This window comes from Argentina silus, assembly GCF_951799395.1.
Source record: "Argentina silus genome assembly, chromosome: 5".
NCBI classification, from domain to species: domain Eukaryota; kingdom Metazoa; phylum Chordata; class Actinopteri; order Argentiniformes; family Argentinidae; genus Argentina; species Argentina silus.
In genome coordinates this window covers 10073990-10091631 of record NC_139659.1, presented here as the reverse complement: position 1 = coordinate 10091631, position 17642 = coordinate 10073990, and the positions used below count along the sequence as shown (strand labels likewise).

General features: G+C 44.1%; 1 protein-coding gene across 2 annotated transcripts; it reads right to left on the bottom strand.

Annotated features, from left to right (window-relative positions):
- Window positions 1–717: 717 nt before the first annotated feature.
- Window positions 718–16060, bottom strand: LOC310804579 (putative helicase senataxin). 2 transcript variants are annotated; one of them, XM_083669861.1, is made up of 23 exons: window positions 16006–16060; window positions 15731–15837; window positions 15310–15508; window positions 13997–14116; window positions 13704–13884; window positions 13493–13589; window positions 9214–12774; window positions 8858–8966; window positions 8456–8629; window positions 7582–7805; window positions 7139–7291; window positions 6869–7019; window positions 6680–6781; window positions 6366–6478; window positions 6103–6174; window positions 5814–5963; window positions 5170–5277; window positions 4751–4935; window positions 4484–4576; window positions 4154–4309; window positions 3550–3642; window positions 3235–3322; window positions 718–3007 (listed from the first exon to the last, which is right to left on the bottom strand). In XM_083669861.1, exons 1-23 carry the CDS (start codon window positions 16022–16024, stop codon window positions 2282–2284), a joined length of 6981 nt encoding a protein of 2326 aa, XP_083525987.1. In that variant the 5' UTR covers window positions 16025–16060; the 3' UTR covers window positions 718–2281. The 2 variants fall into 2 exon arrangements, with proteins under 2 accessions (XP_083525987.1, XP_083525988.1); XM_083669862.1 differs by having other exon boundaries at window positions 8462–8629.
- Between the last annotated feature and the right edge of the window lie 1582 nt (window positions 16061–17642).

Here is a 17642-nt window from a genome sequence, read left to right as displayed (position 1 = left end):
TTCCAGATGTTAACCTTCTAAAACTGACCTGATCCTGTATGCACCCTAGGGGGTATCATGTGCTGGTCTCCCTATCCATTGTGACCTGTAAACTTGGGCTCCTGCCTCAAAATTCGACCCTATGACCAGGCCAGAGGGTAGTTGCCCGGTCAACAGATGGCAATCCCTAATTTAGTGTGACAATTGTGTGACCTCGTATTTGCAGCCTGTAAATTGGAACTGACCAACCTCCCCAAATTGATGACAGGAGCAGTTGAGAAAACACATTAGTGTCTTCTCAAAAGTTCAGACTGTCCCTAAGAGATACACTCCCTAAGAGATACACACTGTAGTTAGAAGTAAGACTTCTAACTACAGGGTGATTGTTCTCCAGAGCTGCCCCCAGGATGTTATCTGGGTTTGCTGTAGATCATGCCACCTGGTTTCAAGGTTGTATGTTGATATATGCCCATGTGAAAACCCCGCCTCACGATCGGACCATCTAAAGGGTATAAAGTATGTGCTGTAACTTGTATCGGGGCTCTCTGTTCGTACGGTGCTTTCTATCCGTATGGTACAGATTGCTATGCTTGCAACCATTATTAAAATCTAGGGTGATCTAAGCCTGGATCTGTCATAAAGGTCAAGCATACCTCAAGCATAGATCAGACCTTGGGGTGGGAGTATGGTGTGGTGAGAGGGTAAAATAATCAGAAGCGGAGGTAATAGGAGTGATAGATGGGCAAGGCCTCAATGAAATGAGACGAGACCAAAATGCACCCTTTATTTTCGTCCTTCAGGACGGAGTTAAGAAAACAGGGCCTCATCATACAATTTAAAGACTAATGCCCAATATTGTAAGAATAAAACTGGAAGATCCTTGATAACTAAGGCATGGAATCAGTTTGGTAAGTAATGCACAGAAGAACAAGGCAAGAAAGTGGCAATAACAATTACAGACATAAAAACAGCAAATTCTAAAATAATATGGACATATTTAGTTCAGGGAAACTGTGGATCCTTTCACCAAGACCAGCAGTACATTACAAAGTACAGGTGTTTTGCATAGAAATGCTTTGACACTTTCATCATTGCTAAACCAAACACAGAAAATCAAAAACACTGGAAAAACTGTAGGTGAAATTTCTGAGATACAAAATGCTAGATGTATTTATCCCTGCTGAGACACCAGAAGCTCTCACTTTGTGCCCAAACACAAGGGCAGAGGGTCCAAATCCTTGTGGTGGTAAGTACATTGATATGTTCTTTCCCTAAAAGAAGCATTATTGAGAGGGTAACCAATATGATGTTCTGTTTGAAATTAGTCACTGTGAGGGCCGGCATTGAACCATTCAGAGAAACACAACGACAAATAAAGTGCATCAGTACAAACAAAAGCATACTCTACAGGTAAAAAACAATATTATGCTCACTACATATCATTAGACCACACAGAAAAACCTTTTTACTTTTCTAAATTAACTAGTAGTAGAAAAGAAATGTGTCCCAAATGTTGATTCCAGCTTCCACTGGGCAAAAAAAATAGCTTTGAAGTGTACAACATCATGCCTCATGAATAAATAAAACATATACTGCACTGGAAAATGTGGGGCGAAGATGTGGTCTGTGTAAAATATACCAGTAAAACAATCACTGAACACAGTAGAAAACAAATTGAACCCTTACGACTGCGCTAACAAGGATAAGAGGGTCCAAATCCTTGTGGTGGTAAGTACATTGATATGCAAAATAGGTAATATGCAAAATAAGCATATTACTATTTTTGTTGCAATCCAATAAGCTAACTCCAGGCAAGAATCAGGAATACCATACCATGCACGTAAACGGTGGTAATTCTGTACAGTGATCTGTTGTACTGACCAACACCCAGATATCTTGCGTCTAGCACCCAAAGAAACCACAATGTTTTTGTCTCATGAAGACATAAACATTTGTATAGTAGCCTAATGCAGAGCACATGGAGGAATTGTGAAAGAAGAGAACTGAAACCATAGAGCACAATCAGGGTGAAGATGTAGAGAAATAATTTGCAATGAACATACAGGTGAGCCAAAGCAGATATAGCGCATCAACCTGGTTTCAGTTTAGTTGTGTAAAGTCACAATTTACTTACAGTACTACCCTAACAGCCATTTCCTCACAAACAGCTCCATTCCACACATTCAACTAGTTCAAGTTACAGTGATATTGGGGCAGGGGCGGTATTCTGAGGCAGAGTCTCTCATTTTTCTCTGAACAAACAACAAAAGAAATAGATAAAAAACTAACTAAAACAAAGACATCATCTCTTTCCTCTCTTGGAGTGGGTGGGTGGGATCCATCGGGTGTCGGAGGCTCTTTTCTGTGGCGGCTGGGTGTGGCGTCCCTGAGTGTGTGTGTGGGGATTGTGAGGAGGGGAGTGGCGGTTATAGTTTGCCTGTCTGGGGTCTGTGAGCGTGCTGACACTCGGGTGGGGCATGGAGCCAGTTGAAGACCGTCTCTCCCTGTCCCGGTCCTGATCCCGGTCCAATCTTTGGTTGTGGGAGTACCCTGTGGGGTGAAGCTTCTCTCTCCCATCCCCTAAGCGTGGGTCTTTGACGCCCTCGACTCGTGGGTCCCTGATAACCTCAGCTCTGTGTTGGTGGAGCTGTGGGGCTGGTGGGTGCTGAACAGGTTGGGCAGCCAGGCGGGGGTCCCTGGGCCTGTCTGCAACCTGGGGTGGGGACGCAGAGCTGGGATGTTGCAGGGGTGAGGAGCCTCTGCCCTGGATGGAGGAGGAAGCTGTGGTGTGGCGGTGCCTGGCGAGGGCGGGGGCAGGGGCGGTGGGCCTCTCTGTACCCACCCTGGCAGGGGCGTCAGCGCTGGCCCGGAGGACAGGATCTCTGGGGGGGTAGGACAGGCTCCGGCTGAGCCCTGGCTCCTGCTTGAAGATCTTCTTGCCGTCGTTCTTGAAGGTGCTCTCCTCCGTCTTTATGATGGTGTCTCTTTTACCAGCGTCGTCTATCAGTGCACCCCACTCCTTGTCTGTCTGTATGTGTACCCCAGGAAAACAGAGCTTTAAAAATGCATTGAGTTCCATTGATTTAATAATAATTAACAATCAAATAATTCAAATTCAAATCACAGAATTCACCATTCATTTCTATGCTGTAATTTCTGCAACCAACTGCAAACTGTTAATATGAATGAATAGAAGCACATACACAGACATACAAACATACAAGGCCTTACAGAGGGAATACAGAGGGAATTTACCATGAGTGTCTGCAGGTGCCCCAAAATAAACAGACTGAATTTGGCCCGTGTGATGGTCACATTCAACCTTTGTCGATTACCCAGGAATCTGTGGGAGTGAAAACAAACATTACTCGGACCAAATCCTCACCCGGGTGCTACTCATTGGTAGTGGATGAGGAGAATTCTACCCCACCCCGAAGTGGGTTGAAAGCCTTAGAAAAGCTTTTCCTAAAACCATTACCATACCCCATGGTAGTTCCCATTAATCTACCCCACTTTAATACATGCCCCTGCCTTCCCTCTACTCACCCCCCCTGCCTTCCCTCAACTCACCCAATTCCTCCTTCTTTACTCGCCCGGACGCAGGACACAATGATGCAGTCCATCTCCCTTCCCTGAAACCCATCCACGGTGTCCACCTCCACCCTGGAACACAAAGCAGGACAGGAGTCATTAAGAGTCATGCAAGTCATTAAGAGACAATTCTAACTTTCTTATATATTTTCAGACCTCAAAAGCAGTCCAATGTCGAGATAAATCCACATCCCACATTCCTGCAGTGAGTCCTGCTTGAATTCAAATAGTGTGTGTATGTGTTGTTGGAATTTGAAGTTGAAAACAGTCCACGACACAGAGACATAATATCAGATGCAAGGGAATGGGGGGCCTAGGACATGTACCCCTCCAAGCCCAGATTCCAATGCAAGTCTATATATTCACTGGGAGATGAGACTCCCAGAGAGAGAGATAAAATGCCTCCTTATTCCATCTCATTGCAAACCTGAAAACGACTGTGTTGCTGCAGAAGAAATTACACAACTATCTAACTGTGTGTGTGTGTGTGTGTGTGTGTGTGTGTGTGTGTGTGTGTGTGTGTGTGTGTGTGTGTGTGTGTGTGTGTGTGTGTGTGTGTGTGTGTGTGTTGATGTTAACTCACACCAGGTGTTTGTTGCTCTCCTTGTTCACCTCTCTGAGGATCCTGTCCTTCTGGGCGTTGTAGGGGGTGATGACCCCCACCCTCACCTGTCCCCTCTCAGCTATCAGCTTCAGCAGAAACATCACCAGCTTCACTTCCTTCTCGTTACTGAACGAACTATAAAAACAACAATCAATCAAATTGTATTCATATAGCAATTTCCATTGATGCATTTGTCAGTAGTTGGCCTGACCTAAATACAGGGGGATCTGGGTTAGAAATCTGCATAGTGCCCTAGCACAGCAAACCAAATATGTGAAATCATAGGAACATCACAGGGAGCCATCTTACTCTCGTTCTTTGACCTCGCATCCATCCCTCACATCAAACAGTCGGTAGGACTGGAAGGGCCAGCTGGTGACGCACCTCTTCTCTGCAGTCCCACTGTAGACGCACAATAAACACACAATAACATGAACAACGCTACGTATATCCTAAACATGGAGAAAACGTTGCGTGTACATTCACATGACACCGCAGTATAGTTCAGAAATTAAAACTACATCATCCAGTTGTTTTGGAAGGGTATTTAGTTTTTAGAAAAGGAGATGAACATACATGTCAGTTTTGAGAGCCTTGTTGTAGATGTACTTGGAGGGGAATTCACAGATGTCGGGGTGCATGCGGTACTGTAAGCTCAGGAAGACAACTGGACTGGCCAGGTTGCTGTCCTTACAGGTGTGATGTAGGCTCTTACACAGCCGAGCCATTAGGGACTGACCAAAATTGAGCTCCTTTGCTTTCTGGGAGAATATACAAAGGTGAACAACATCGACGGATTTAACGCATAATGACAGCAATACAAAAAAACTAAAAAAGGTTGCTGCCCAATGATGATGCTATTTAAGTTGGAGAGGGGAAAGAAGAGAGAAAATATAGAGAATATCATGTTTTAGTCTTCTCACCCTCATCAACACATGACAAAAGTTAGACACGCCATGTGTAAGTTCACCATGCCCCTTAGAAGGGTGCTTTACCTGTGAAATCACAGTAGGGGGCAGCTGCTCTGGGTCTCCCACCAGTATAAGTGCATTGGAGCGGTAGAGCATGGGGATGAGTGTTTCCGTCTCTGTGGCCTGCCCTGCCTGTACAGAGCCAAGGGAACAGAACAAACAAAGGGTGTCAGTGTTCGTCCTCGTTCGTGAGCAATTAAGAGCAGTGAAAGGCTCCGTCTCAAGCTTCCTTTCCTCAGCTACTCATCTGCAGTAATCTGTCTCATGTCTACCTGTTAACCGTTTGTCTTAGTGTAATTGTTTGTTATGTCTTTTTAGTTCGGCATCAGCTAATGGGTATCCTAGTAAAAATTTAAATTCCAATCTGCACTGACAGGTGAAATTAAATGTTTGTTGCTTGTTGCCGTCACCCAACATCTATCTGTGTCTTAAGATCAGTGCAGATGAACCAGGAGACGGGCAAAGGAAGCCACTTCAGACCAACTTCAATCCTTGGTGTGCAGATGCCAGATGGTCCCAGAAGCTGTGCAGGCTTTTGCTCTAGACCTTGATTACCAGTAGTTGAATTAGGCGTGTTAGTGGTGATCTGGAACAAAGGCCACACCTTGTAGGTCCTCCAGTACAAACTTTTCTTTAGATTATTGGGTAAGAGCTGTCAGGGTTCTGACCTCGTCCACTATGACGCAGCTGAAGGGCTCATGTCCCAGGCGACGAAAGGCTGACTCTAGGACAACGCTCCCGCTGGTGCTCAGGGTGCAGCAGATAATATGAGCATCCTGCAGCACCTTGGCCTGGGTGTCCTGCTTCTGACCGCGAGTCTGGGAGGGAGGGAGGGAGGGAGGGGGTGAGAGGGTGAAAAGGACAAGGAAAGAGAGAAATGGTAAATAATAATTCAACAAATCTAATGAGCTCTTAAAGTTGCTAATATACAATAAGATATGTCATTTGGTGCCTCACCTGTTTGAGCTGATAGCTAAGCGTCTGCCTCTCTCTGATCAGTCTGGTACTCTGCTCCAGAAGATCACGGTACTGGGTGCAAGCAAAGCGATAAAACAGTATAAGAAAAGCAAGTTTTGATGACAATTACAATCATTATGTCTTCGGCCAGCATGGACAGAGGACACAGCAGGGTGTATAAAATTTACTTTGCATACTTTTAATGAATGTACCAGCGAGGGTCAGCTCTCTGGCAGCCCCTGCTGGAGAAAGGCTGTGTATACCTCTTTAGAGTCCTTGTTCATCAAGATGAATCTTTTGGAGATTCTATCAATGCTCTCGTCCAGTTGCACTCTGCGTCGTTGGACATCTGGCTCGAGTGACATCCGTGCTTTTTCTAAAGAGGTCGGGGATTGACACAAATCAGCAAAGATCAGCAGTTTTTCCTCTCAATAATGATAATCATTTTTGTGAGATGATGTGACTGTTGGATATTTCATACTTAAAATTGGCTTTGAGTCTGCATGAGGTTTGTTAAGGTATTGCTTCTGGCTCTGGTCTGACTGTGCCTGCGCGTGTGTGTGTGTTCAAGACTCACGTGTTCTGTTTTTTGTCTGACTGTCAAGGCTAAATGGCTTCAGACTTTTCGAAATGACTCTGTCCATCCCAAGTCGCACCAGATTTATGTCCCCACAGTTGCCTGCAAACATAGCCAAAACGTCAACATTGATTTGTCATCAAAAGCTCTAAAAGTTCTAGGCATCCTGAGTGTGCTCAGGTACCGTACCCTGTGGGGACATGAAGTTCTTGCACTTCTCCTTAAAGACGAGGATGATCTTCTTCATCAGGTTGTCTATGGCGGCGTTGGATGGGGCACACAGGAGTACTTGCGTGTGGCGGGCTTTCGAATGCCTATTCCCTGGGAGAGGAGCCATACTCTGGTGACGAGCACAAACACATATGAACAAAGGTGATCATATCAAACTTTGACAATGTTAGCCAGAACAAGACAGAAGGGGTGGAGTGTACCAATTAAATTAATGCAACCTCTGTGTACCTCAGAGAAAAACCTTTCCAACAAGCCCACAATGGTTTTGCTCTTTCCTGTGCCTGGGGGTCCGTGTATCAGGCAGATTTGTGGGGTCCTCTGCTGGTTCTTGATGGCGGATATGCCATTTGTAACAGCATTCAACTGGTCTGCATTGTAGCCCTTGGACGAACACATCACAGATGTGAATTTAATACAAATACAACTGCTACGGAAGACATGATACATAACATTTCCATACAAGTCGTAATGGCCATGTCACATTTGCAAAACAAGAAACAGAACCAATTCAAGTTTCTATCAACATTTGTGTCAACCAATTCAAGTTGCGTCAACATTTCTGGTCAATAAATATGCATTCATACACAAACCCTGTAAGGTGGTTGGCAAAGGGAAATTTAAGAAAACAAATCTGTAAATGTCACATTCTTTTTAAAAATGTGGTTTCTCACAGGCAAGTTCAAGTTGGGAATGGTATCCTGACCGGGTTGGAAGCAGGAGACCTGGGGGAACAGGAGCTGCCTAAGCATGCGGCTGCTCTTGAGATTGGTCAGTGCCCTGTATTCCCTGAGGGTGCTGATAAGAGAGCCAACTACTTCGCAGCGCACTGGCTGCTTATTCACAGATGTCACATTCCCATGGGTCTTAATCACTAGGTTCAAGGTGGGACACTGATCTGTGGGGGCAGAGATAAACAAATGCACAATAGTGAGGACAGATGGAGAGAGGTTAAAGCGGAATTTTACCCCGTAATCCAGTGGATTTGTTGTTTTCATTAGTTAATAGACACATTCACAAAAAAACTATTGGATTTAAAAACTTCATCTCTCGCTTTGAATGCCCTGATCAGTCCTGATGTTACAAATTGCTCATTTGACTCAATTCCTACAACTCCCAAGATTCCCCTCTCCCTCCCATGTGAGGTCCTTCAGTTGAACATCCCAAGAGCTAGGTTGTGCTGCTCTGGCATAGTAGAGCAAGGTCAGAGTGTAAAAACTATTGTTTTTAGTAAACACAGACGTGTTTCGACAGCTATGCTGCAGCTGCACACGAAATTATGACAGTTCGAGACGGTATGCATTGTGGATTGACCAGAAATAGATTTCGGGTAAACTTCCTCTTTAAGAGGCTAAAAAACATGACGATTTTAAATTCTTGTGTCCAGCAACTATCACATTGAATTGCTCAGCTCATTCAATCCCTACACTTCCAGTGGGAATGTCATATTGCAGACTCTACTTTAAGTCGATTTCCCATTTTTATAGATCTTAACCCCCCCCCCACCCCGTGCCAACTTTCCCTACTCATTAGAAAACATTCACTCACTCACACCTCCATTAATGACGTTGGATCTGTACACACAGCCCAAATGGGCCTTGGGTTCCAGGTACTCATGTTCATCACTGGAGTATGCCCCTGTATTCTGGGGCAGCCACAGAATGACCAGGTCATCCTCCTTAGGGTAAAGTTGACGGGACTCCTCATCAGCAGTGATGTTTGCTAAAGAAGAAGTGTGGAGTAGCATTGCATACAAATAAACACACAATCAGGGATCAATGTTTACTGGGGTCCAAGACTAGGACTGAGCTTTCTACTAAAGGTTTCAACTCTATACGTAACCAAAACAATATTGTAAGTTGTGAAATGTTTATGGGTCATTCATTTTGATTTCTTTTAGCCATCGCTTGAGATTAGAGTTATTATAAACAGTTATTTCAGAAAGCATACCTGAAAAACGGGCATTCCACACACCGTTGCTGTAATCATTTCCATCACCTCTTAAATTCTTAGATATCAGCCTTCTTGACAAGGTGTTCTTCAGCCATTCATTTACAAGCTTTGAACAGAGAGAGGAGAATTTAGGCCACTTAAACCAAATGATCAGCTTTAAGAGACATTTTAAAAAGTGCTTCATAGCATCTTTAAAAAGCGTGGACAAAAGTAGGAAACTACTCAAAACATTTAATTATGTCCAAAATGTCAATGCCATCTTTATTACTCTCTGTAGGAACTATGATTACTGTAAAAATGAATTCAATTGCAGACCTAAACCAGCTACCACATCATACAGGTTAAGTACCCACCTTTTCAAAAGTATTGGTGAGAAGCAGGGGGTAAATGGTCCTGTAGTACTCATTAAAGCTCCTGAACCTGGTGCCAACTGGTCCCAGTGGGAATGCACATAGATCAGAGGGCGGACCAAACTGTTTGTAGGAGCAGAACATGTCATAGGTCCATTTCAAAATGTGTTGGATCGGAGTAGAGGGGTCAAGATTTATGCCAGCGTCCATCGTAGGCATTTCCCTAGCTACAGGTGCGTCAGGTCTAGGATAGGTCTTGTAGGTGGGGGGTTGAGGCGTGGAACAGTTGGTGCCGCGATGGAAAGGACGAGAGGCATGGGTAGGTGGTAGGGGGAGGGGTCTAGGTGGTAGCTGTTTTGGTTGGAGTTTAGGTGGTGGTTGTTTTGGTGGAAGCATTGGATGAAACTCTGGCTGGGGCAGTGGTTGAGGCTGGGAAGGACTAGGCTTCCGGACAGGCCGGACAGGCCTACCCCTTCCAGCAGAGGCAGCAGCCGGAACATTGGCAGTCTTCTCCATCTCTAGCACCAGGGAGGCACTCCTAGAGCTTGTGGGGGCATAGATCTTGGTGGTGGACGGTTTGGCATTTTTAAGGGAAATGGGCGACATTCCAGGTTTCAGGAACAAGCGATCATCTTCCTGAGCAGATGTGGTGCGCAGGATCTTTGGGGCAGGTTTCTTAAAACCTTTATCTTCATCTGCTGGTGAAGGACTTGTTGAATCACAAGGTTCTCGCTCAGATGGCATTTGGCTGGCTGTGTCTAAGTCCATGTCTACAGGGTCCCGTTGCGTGTAGAAGAAATCTGCTCCCTCTTCCTCCATCTGTGAACACAGCTCCATATCTGTCGGCTCCATCTGGGTGAGATACATCCAGTCTTCGTCATCTTCCTCCTGGTTCCCTCTGACAACTTTGTCAGAGGTGCCAGTAGAGACATCATCAACATTATTTTGAAAGTTTGGAGATATCTGCTGGTCCCTAATGGGGGACGCATTGCTCACTATGTTGGATGATGCTGGTTCTTTGCTCACTACGGTGGATGATGCTGGTTCTTTGCTCACTACTGTGGATGATGTTGGTTTGTTCTCATCAGAACTTTCTTGCAAGCCACGATTGAGGCTCTGATTTTCCTTACAGACATCAGGATCTGGTTGCGAAGAGGGCAGAAAATAGTCATCATCTTCCTGTTCCTCTTCCTCCTCGTCTGTCACACTAGACCTTTGAAAAGTGTCATCATTTGGCATGTTGGCATTTCTCCTCTTTGGCCCCGATTCCCTATTGTCTGCTGCCTGTTTTGGGGGTCCTGCATCAGACACTTGCAGCTTGGCTCTGCTCTGTCTGAAGAACTGAAGGTCTTGGGAGGCCATTAGCCTCTTGTTACTACCTTTTACAACAATCTTCTGAGGCAATATCATCTTTGACTTCTTAGTCTCTCTGGTACGTTTCTTCTTCTGCTCAACATGAACTCCTTGGCCGTAGCGCCGCAGTTGATCAACACAGTCAAGAGATCGCTGAGAGAGATCGAAGGCCTTGCGCTCCCTCTTCTTCAAGCCCAGTTTCTCTGCTGTGGACAGGGGTTCTGTAGGCGTGCGTACCTTTTTGTAAGGAACTATGGCTGGAGTGGGAGGTGAGATGGATGACGTGGAGGGATTAGCCTCCATTTCTGCGCTGTTTGAGTGTGCCTTTGATTTTCTTTTTTCAGGTGGGGGCGTGCTGATTTGAGGGGCTTTCCTCACAGACGCTTTAATTTCCTTCTCTCCTGACAGGACTTTCTTGCTAGGGCACTTGACGGGTAATGGTTTTGGTTCCACAAAAATACTCCTTTTTTTAACAACAACAGCACGTTTGAGACCTTGAGGGGCCATCTTCTTTCCCAGCTCTTCCTCCACCCGCTGACAGGCTCTCTCGATGTCCTCATCAGAGATGGGTTGGGTCGCATAGTCAGAGCTGAATGAGGGCTCACTGTGGGATGGATTGACCGGAGGTCTGACAGCGCTATCTTCTCTTGTCTTTTCAGATGTTACGTTATTTTCCAAACCTGTATCAGCCCAGGCAGACACCATATCTTCCAGCGTTTCAAATTCAAACACCTGAGATTCGCTAATGTCAACGTCATAGTCCAGCAAAGAACTGTGATTCAAGTCAGAGGTATCGGAGGGTTCAGTCTTCATCTTCAGTTTTGCCAAAGGCCCTTTTCCTTTTTCTCCATCCGCATCATCATCATCATCAGATAAGATTATGACATCTGCAAAAGTGCTCTGATTACAACCGTATTTGGGAGAATCACTCATATCTTCAGACAATTTGGGTCCATTTTGTTTTTCAAGCTTACTTTTCAAAACAGAAAGGGGCATGTCATCCCCTTCTTCACCTTCGAAGGATTCTGCTTGAGGTGTCCTCATCATGTGGGAATCAGATGTGGAGGGCCTTGGGCTTTCTGCCTCTTCTTCATTTCCTGCTAAAATATGTTTCGGGCTGTCTCTAACAAATCTACTGAGACCTCCTTCAGAAGGCACACCTCTCTCCAAGTCCATAGTCTTACTTTTGGGCATAAATTGGCTGACTTTGGATCTTATAACCTGCATTTTACCTGGATCTAGCCTCAAAGAAGTCAACTCAAGGTTTGGTCTTGAACCATTCTCTATAAAGTCCTCTTCAGGGGTTACAGGCTCCTTTTTTAGGGATGAATGATCTGTTTGAACACTTGAATGCTTGCAGACAGAGCTACTATTTTCACCGTTATTGCACAACACTTCCTCCTTAATAGGACGGTGGGCTTGTCCTAAGCCGCTAGGCTCAGAGGTGTCACTGTTGAATTGAAGTGCTGATGCGTGTGGCGCTGGAACCATGTCCAGGGGTTCAGGTGATGGTGTATTTGTGGCTGGCCTGTCCATCATTTTGGCCAGCTGTCTCAGACAGGTCTGTAAATCCTTTATCTCCGACCCTATCAGGCTCCACTGCCTCTGCGGACCTTCCCTGAGCTGCTTGTTTAGAAGGTTCAGGAAGTGGGCACATATTTTGTTGGAGGTCAGCCTACTCCCTTCCTTGAGCAGTGACCGGAGGAGGGACATACATGCCTGTGGCACAGCACTGCTCGCAGTTGCCTTGCATGGCGCACTGAGCCTTGACGAAGATGTAGAAGACACGGAGTAAGATGGAGGCCCATCTGAGCGGTGAATGAAAGCCTCTCTAGGAAGGGTGGCACATTTCACCACCACCTCAGCCCACTTCGGGGCACAGTAAAAGAGCATGTTCATGCGGCCACTTCTGAGGTGCAAATCAATAATATAAACAAGAATGAGGGTGAAGAACTCTGTGACCTTGTCACAAGTGCAGACACGGCGGTTCAGCAGGTCTCTGTTGATCTCTCCGCACAGGTAGTGGATGACCTCATTGATGTAGATGAGGTGATTGAGATCCATGACAGACTTCACAAAGGGGATGAACCATAGAAATGTGCTGTTGTGCACTCGCATTGCCTGGCCCATATCTGACTGCAGGAGGTTTACCAAAGAATTCATTTCTTCATAGACCACACTGCCATCTGCACCACGTGAGCCTCCGACAGCCTTCAAAAGAAAAAAAGAGAAAACCATAATAACACTAAACAGAATTAGGCCAAAGGGTAACATTTTACATTATCTTGCCCTTATACCTGTGTAGTAACATTGTAATTCCTGTAGGAACACCACTGTATTAACATGTTGTTACAGAGCCATTAGTTAATTACATAGTATATGTAGTTGAGTAAGCAGAATAAGTATGTAGTAGGACTAACTTCTCAACTTCATTACTATGCAATTACAAATAAATGACCATTATTATTTGTAATTGCATAGTAATGAAGTTAACAGCATGTTAATACAATGTTGTAAATAGGTGTAATTACAGAGTTACTACATAGGTATAGTGGCAACTTAATGTAAAGTGTGACAAACCAAAGCCACTTACAGCAAATACGCAAATATAGCCTGCTAACTAATACATTTTTTAAGGTCATATTCAAATGGTTAACTGTGGCAGGATTCCTGATTTTCATTCCTAATAAAATCATCAGTGTATGCAATAGTGCATCTCTACCCTGTCTCTGACTTGTATAATCTTTTGATGAGGAGCACATTGGAAAGTTCTGTAGGAAAGGGAGGATTGTTCATGAGAAAACTCATTAAGTCCTAGCAGAGATCTTGTTTTAAAAAAGCTTCCAGTGCAAAACATACTGAAACTGAAGTATTCAGCAGTTTAGATGAACACTTACAACTGACATAAAAAAAAATGTAGGTGCCATACCTTGCTTTTTTTGTCTTTGCTGTTGCATTCATATACCATCTGACTGCAAGATACCATGTCGTCACCACCATATGCAGGTTCCACTTTAACCTGTGAGCTGCAAGAAAAAGAGAGAATGGTATCAAAATTACAGTGAACTCCAAACATCTCTGTCTTACGATCAAAGAACAAAATGAGCAAGAGAATTTAAGTTTAAGAGCGACTGACGTACATCATAGTTTCGTGTCTAATATTCTGGATTTCTGCCATGTAGCTAGGGCTCCCTGTAATTGTCTGGAAGGCGGGGGCTGGTTCAATCTGACCCCAAATCTTAGAGCCCAAACGATCCAAGATCACCATAAAACACTGCAAGGCAGGCCAGAAGGGATCTGTGTTCCTGTCTGTCTCCTCATCTAGGCGGTGAAGAAATATATTTTAATACATTGTGTTCAAACGGTAAATTGTAAGTCAATCAAATTCAATGTTGCTGGCTAGGTACAAATGGGATTGTTTTTGTTTTTTTACCTTCCATGCTTCTCTCCATAGTGTTGAGGATGCATTGCAGTATATTAGCCTGTTTGTCTGGGCCCAAGAAGAGGGAGTCCATAGCCTGGGCATCCAACTGAGTCAGAAGCATACATACACCTGATGGTGAAGAAGGAGAACAAATCAAAAACACAAACAAATTTTAAAACAAGCTCGAACAGGCTTGCTTAAGACAGTTGTGCTAAACAGTAAGGGAATATATACAGTGCCCAAAAAGTGGAAAGTTGTTGACTGGCCATGTCAATCTCAGGATTTAAATTCTATTGAAAATGCATTTCATTTGCTGAGCAGGATACTTAAGGCAAAACCTCCTGAAAACAAACAACAACCGAAGATGGCTGCAGTACAGGCCTGGCAGAGCATTACCAGAGAAGATACCCGGCATCTGTGAAGGAGGAAAACTTAAATTCTGCCTCCATCTTCAGTTGACCCTTCACCCAATGGGACAAATTGTTATGGTATTTCACAACGTCTCAAAAATGTGACGATGCGGATGTGTTGGTTGGTTGGTTTTTCCTTGCAAACAGCTAATTTAAATACTGGGATGGATATAAGAGCAAGATGAAGGGAATAACTTGCTCTCTTTTTCCTTGTCCTATTGTGAGGTTCTCAACTGAGCTGTGAGTACAATAGTGTCTGACTGTCTGTCTGTCTGTCTGTCATTTACCAGTGAGGGTAGAATGTAACATTCTCGAAGTATTTCCCTTGTAATAATTGTTTACAGTATTACAGTAAAGTTTACAGTATTATTAAAGCCTAATTTGATTCATTTTATTTGATCATTCTTGCAATAAATGAGCACAAACTCAACAATTCTTTGCACGTAGTGATAATTACATTACTTGGAGTCAGATTATTACTATTAGTTGTGTATTGCTATTAACAAAATATAGCCAAATTTCCTTGTCAAACCTGCACATGTAACTGCCATCCTAAATACGGCCTACATCTGGTGGGGTCAATAGGTCGCAAATTTCAGGCAGTTATTGCATGCAAAGGATTGTCGACAAAATACTAAAACAGGAGTGCTTAATTTGTATATTTGATAGATCCAAATCCAAACTTACTATGATAAAGGTGTATTGCATTAAGTAGGTGAAAATACCCTAAAATAAAAGCTGAGAATCTATACTTCACCATACTACCTCATAACAATTGTTTGATTTAAAATACAACCATCCAATGGTTGCCAGTCAAATCCAGTTGCCAGTATTCAATTCAGAAATGCTAAATTTGGCTTCCTGCACTCACTTTTCACATTTTAAAAGGGAAAGCCGGGCGAACAAACATACCCAGCCAGTAGTTTTTCTCGTTGCTGGAATCATAGAGGTGTGATGGCAGCCCCCTCATCTTGGTCGAGGGATCATAGGAGGTATCCATGTCTGGGAAATTCCGGGAGACTAGCCAGGAGAAGATGTCCTGGAGGTCATAAAAGTCATCCCTGTCCACATTCCCCAAAGATCTGGCAACTCCAATAGCCCACCGCCGAACCTGGAAAAGAGGAGAGCGGGTAGAGGGAATGTCGTAGAGCACATTGGGAGGAGAGTTAATGCCCATGCCTTGTAATCCAGGCTAAATTAGTAACTATTCCCAAATAAAACAACTTGGGATACAATATTACTAAATTAATACAATGGGATGTATTAATACAACAATTGCTTGTTGCATTCGTTAATTTACCACATTAACAAATCTGAAATAGTAAGAAATTACCGTCTCACTAGGGTGGACCAGGAGGAGGTAGATCCCTGGATATTTCTCAAACACCTGGAAGGAGTTTGATTTCTCCATTTTACAGAGGGCCTCAACACACATTTCACCTGGAGCATGAGTAAATCAGCATTGAAAAACAGTTAAAGCACAACCATGCCTCTCCTTAAATTTTGAGCGCATTGACAGAAATGTTACTTGTTTATTGAGGAACCTCATATACCCAAACCATCCATTCATCCAACCATCCGAGTGGGGTGGTGGAGGGATAAACTCACTTAATTTTGGGTGGCCCATCAGGTAGGGGTATTTGAGGATCTCTAGCAGGGGTACACGCAGACGATCGGCATACTCTGCAGCAGTCGTCTTTGATACTTTGATCTCCTGGTCATCCTCCACTACAAAGAGGTCATCATCCTCCAGTTCCTCCTCTGCCACCTGAGAAAAACAGCCAAGAAGGCGGGATGTCTCCAAATCCCACAGGCTCTTCAAGTGTGTGTGTGTGTGTGTGTGTGAGAGAGAGAGAGAGAGAAGAGGGAGAGTTGATGAGTAGAAGCTCAGAAGAATGACACATTGTGGAAAGCATTCAGACACTACACTTAAGCTACAAACATGAGATTTAAAGGTCTTCTTCCCCCACAGACCTGCATCATGATCATAGTCTCATTTTAGATCATATTTGACATTTTTGATACATCAATTACTCCTTTACCTTATGCAGACTAGGGAATTCCTCCCTCACCCTGTGGTACTCCACCACACACTCCATGCAGTAGCAGAGGTCCTCGTTGACGGCTTGCTCTTCCTCTGCTGATAGAGAGCCAGCACAGTAACTCTGGAGCAACTCCGCAGCACCTCCATCATCCACTGATGTGCACCAACGGCACAGCTAGAAACATAGACAAACACGTTGATGACTTGTTACTATTATTATGATGCAGTGTTGCCTGTAAACATGTACTTAATTGAAATAAACCCTCGTTTATGTAACGAGTGATGACTGACCGTCACAGTTTGACAGCTGTGTATAATGTCAAATTATATAATTTTCATTCCAGTCGGGAAGCATAAAGCTATTTATAAGCGATTAGATCATTAGCTGGTATGGCTAACGACTTAAAAACATGCAATGTACGTGTTACCATGGTCGACGTTACCATGGTCCATGGTATGGAGTGCAGACAGGATCAAACTGAGAAACGAAATTTATCTAGCTAAACCGAAAATGGCATTAGATCCGACATTAGCTAGCTAGCCTAGGGGTGCATAGACGAATCATTCCAGTGGGGCGACAGCAAAGCTGGCAAGTTGTGTGAAATACCTAGCATAGCGAGTAATGTTCTTCTTCTACTACTACTACTACTACTACTACTACTACTACTACTAACTACTACTACTACTACTACTACTACTACTACTACTACTACTACTACTACTACTACTACTACTACTACTATTTAGCATCTACCGATTGGGCACTACTTGACTTGGTGAGAGCGACCAGTAGTAGTATTAGCTAGCTGTAGCTCGAGCTATAGAGTTGTCAGTGTCCCGCGAAATTCCTATTTTGAAAACAAAACAAGCTCACCATATTTCAAGAAGACTTAATCCAAACCTGGTACCGGGTCGTTGTTGTAGACAAATACGTCCCTATTAATAAATGCAACTACATTTCTGGCAAGCATGCTGTCTGTCTCTATAAGTTTCCTGCTAATTCCACGCACAGACTAGCCAGTTCACGCCACACACCTCGATTCTTCACCAACATTATCCAATCGAAGCGGGGAAGTGACGTCTTTCTTTCGCTCTCACCAAGTCAAGTAGTGCCCAATCGGTAGATGCTAAATAGGATGCTTGGGACGACCCTGCTATACCAAATATACCACTCTGCCCTAAACCAGAGATGGATATGCGC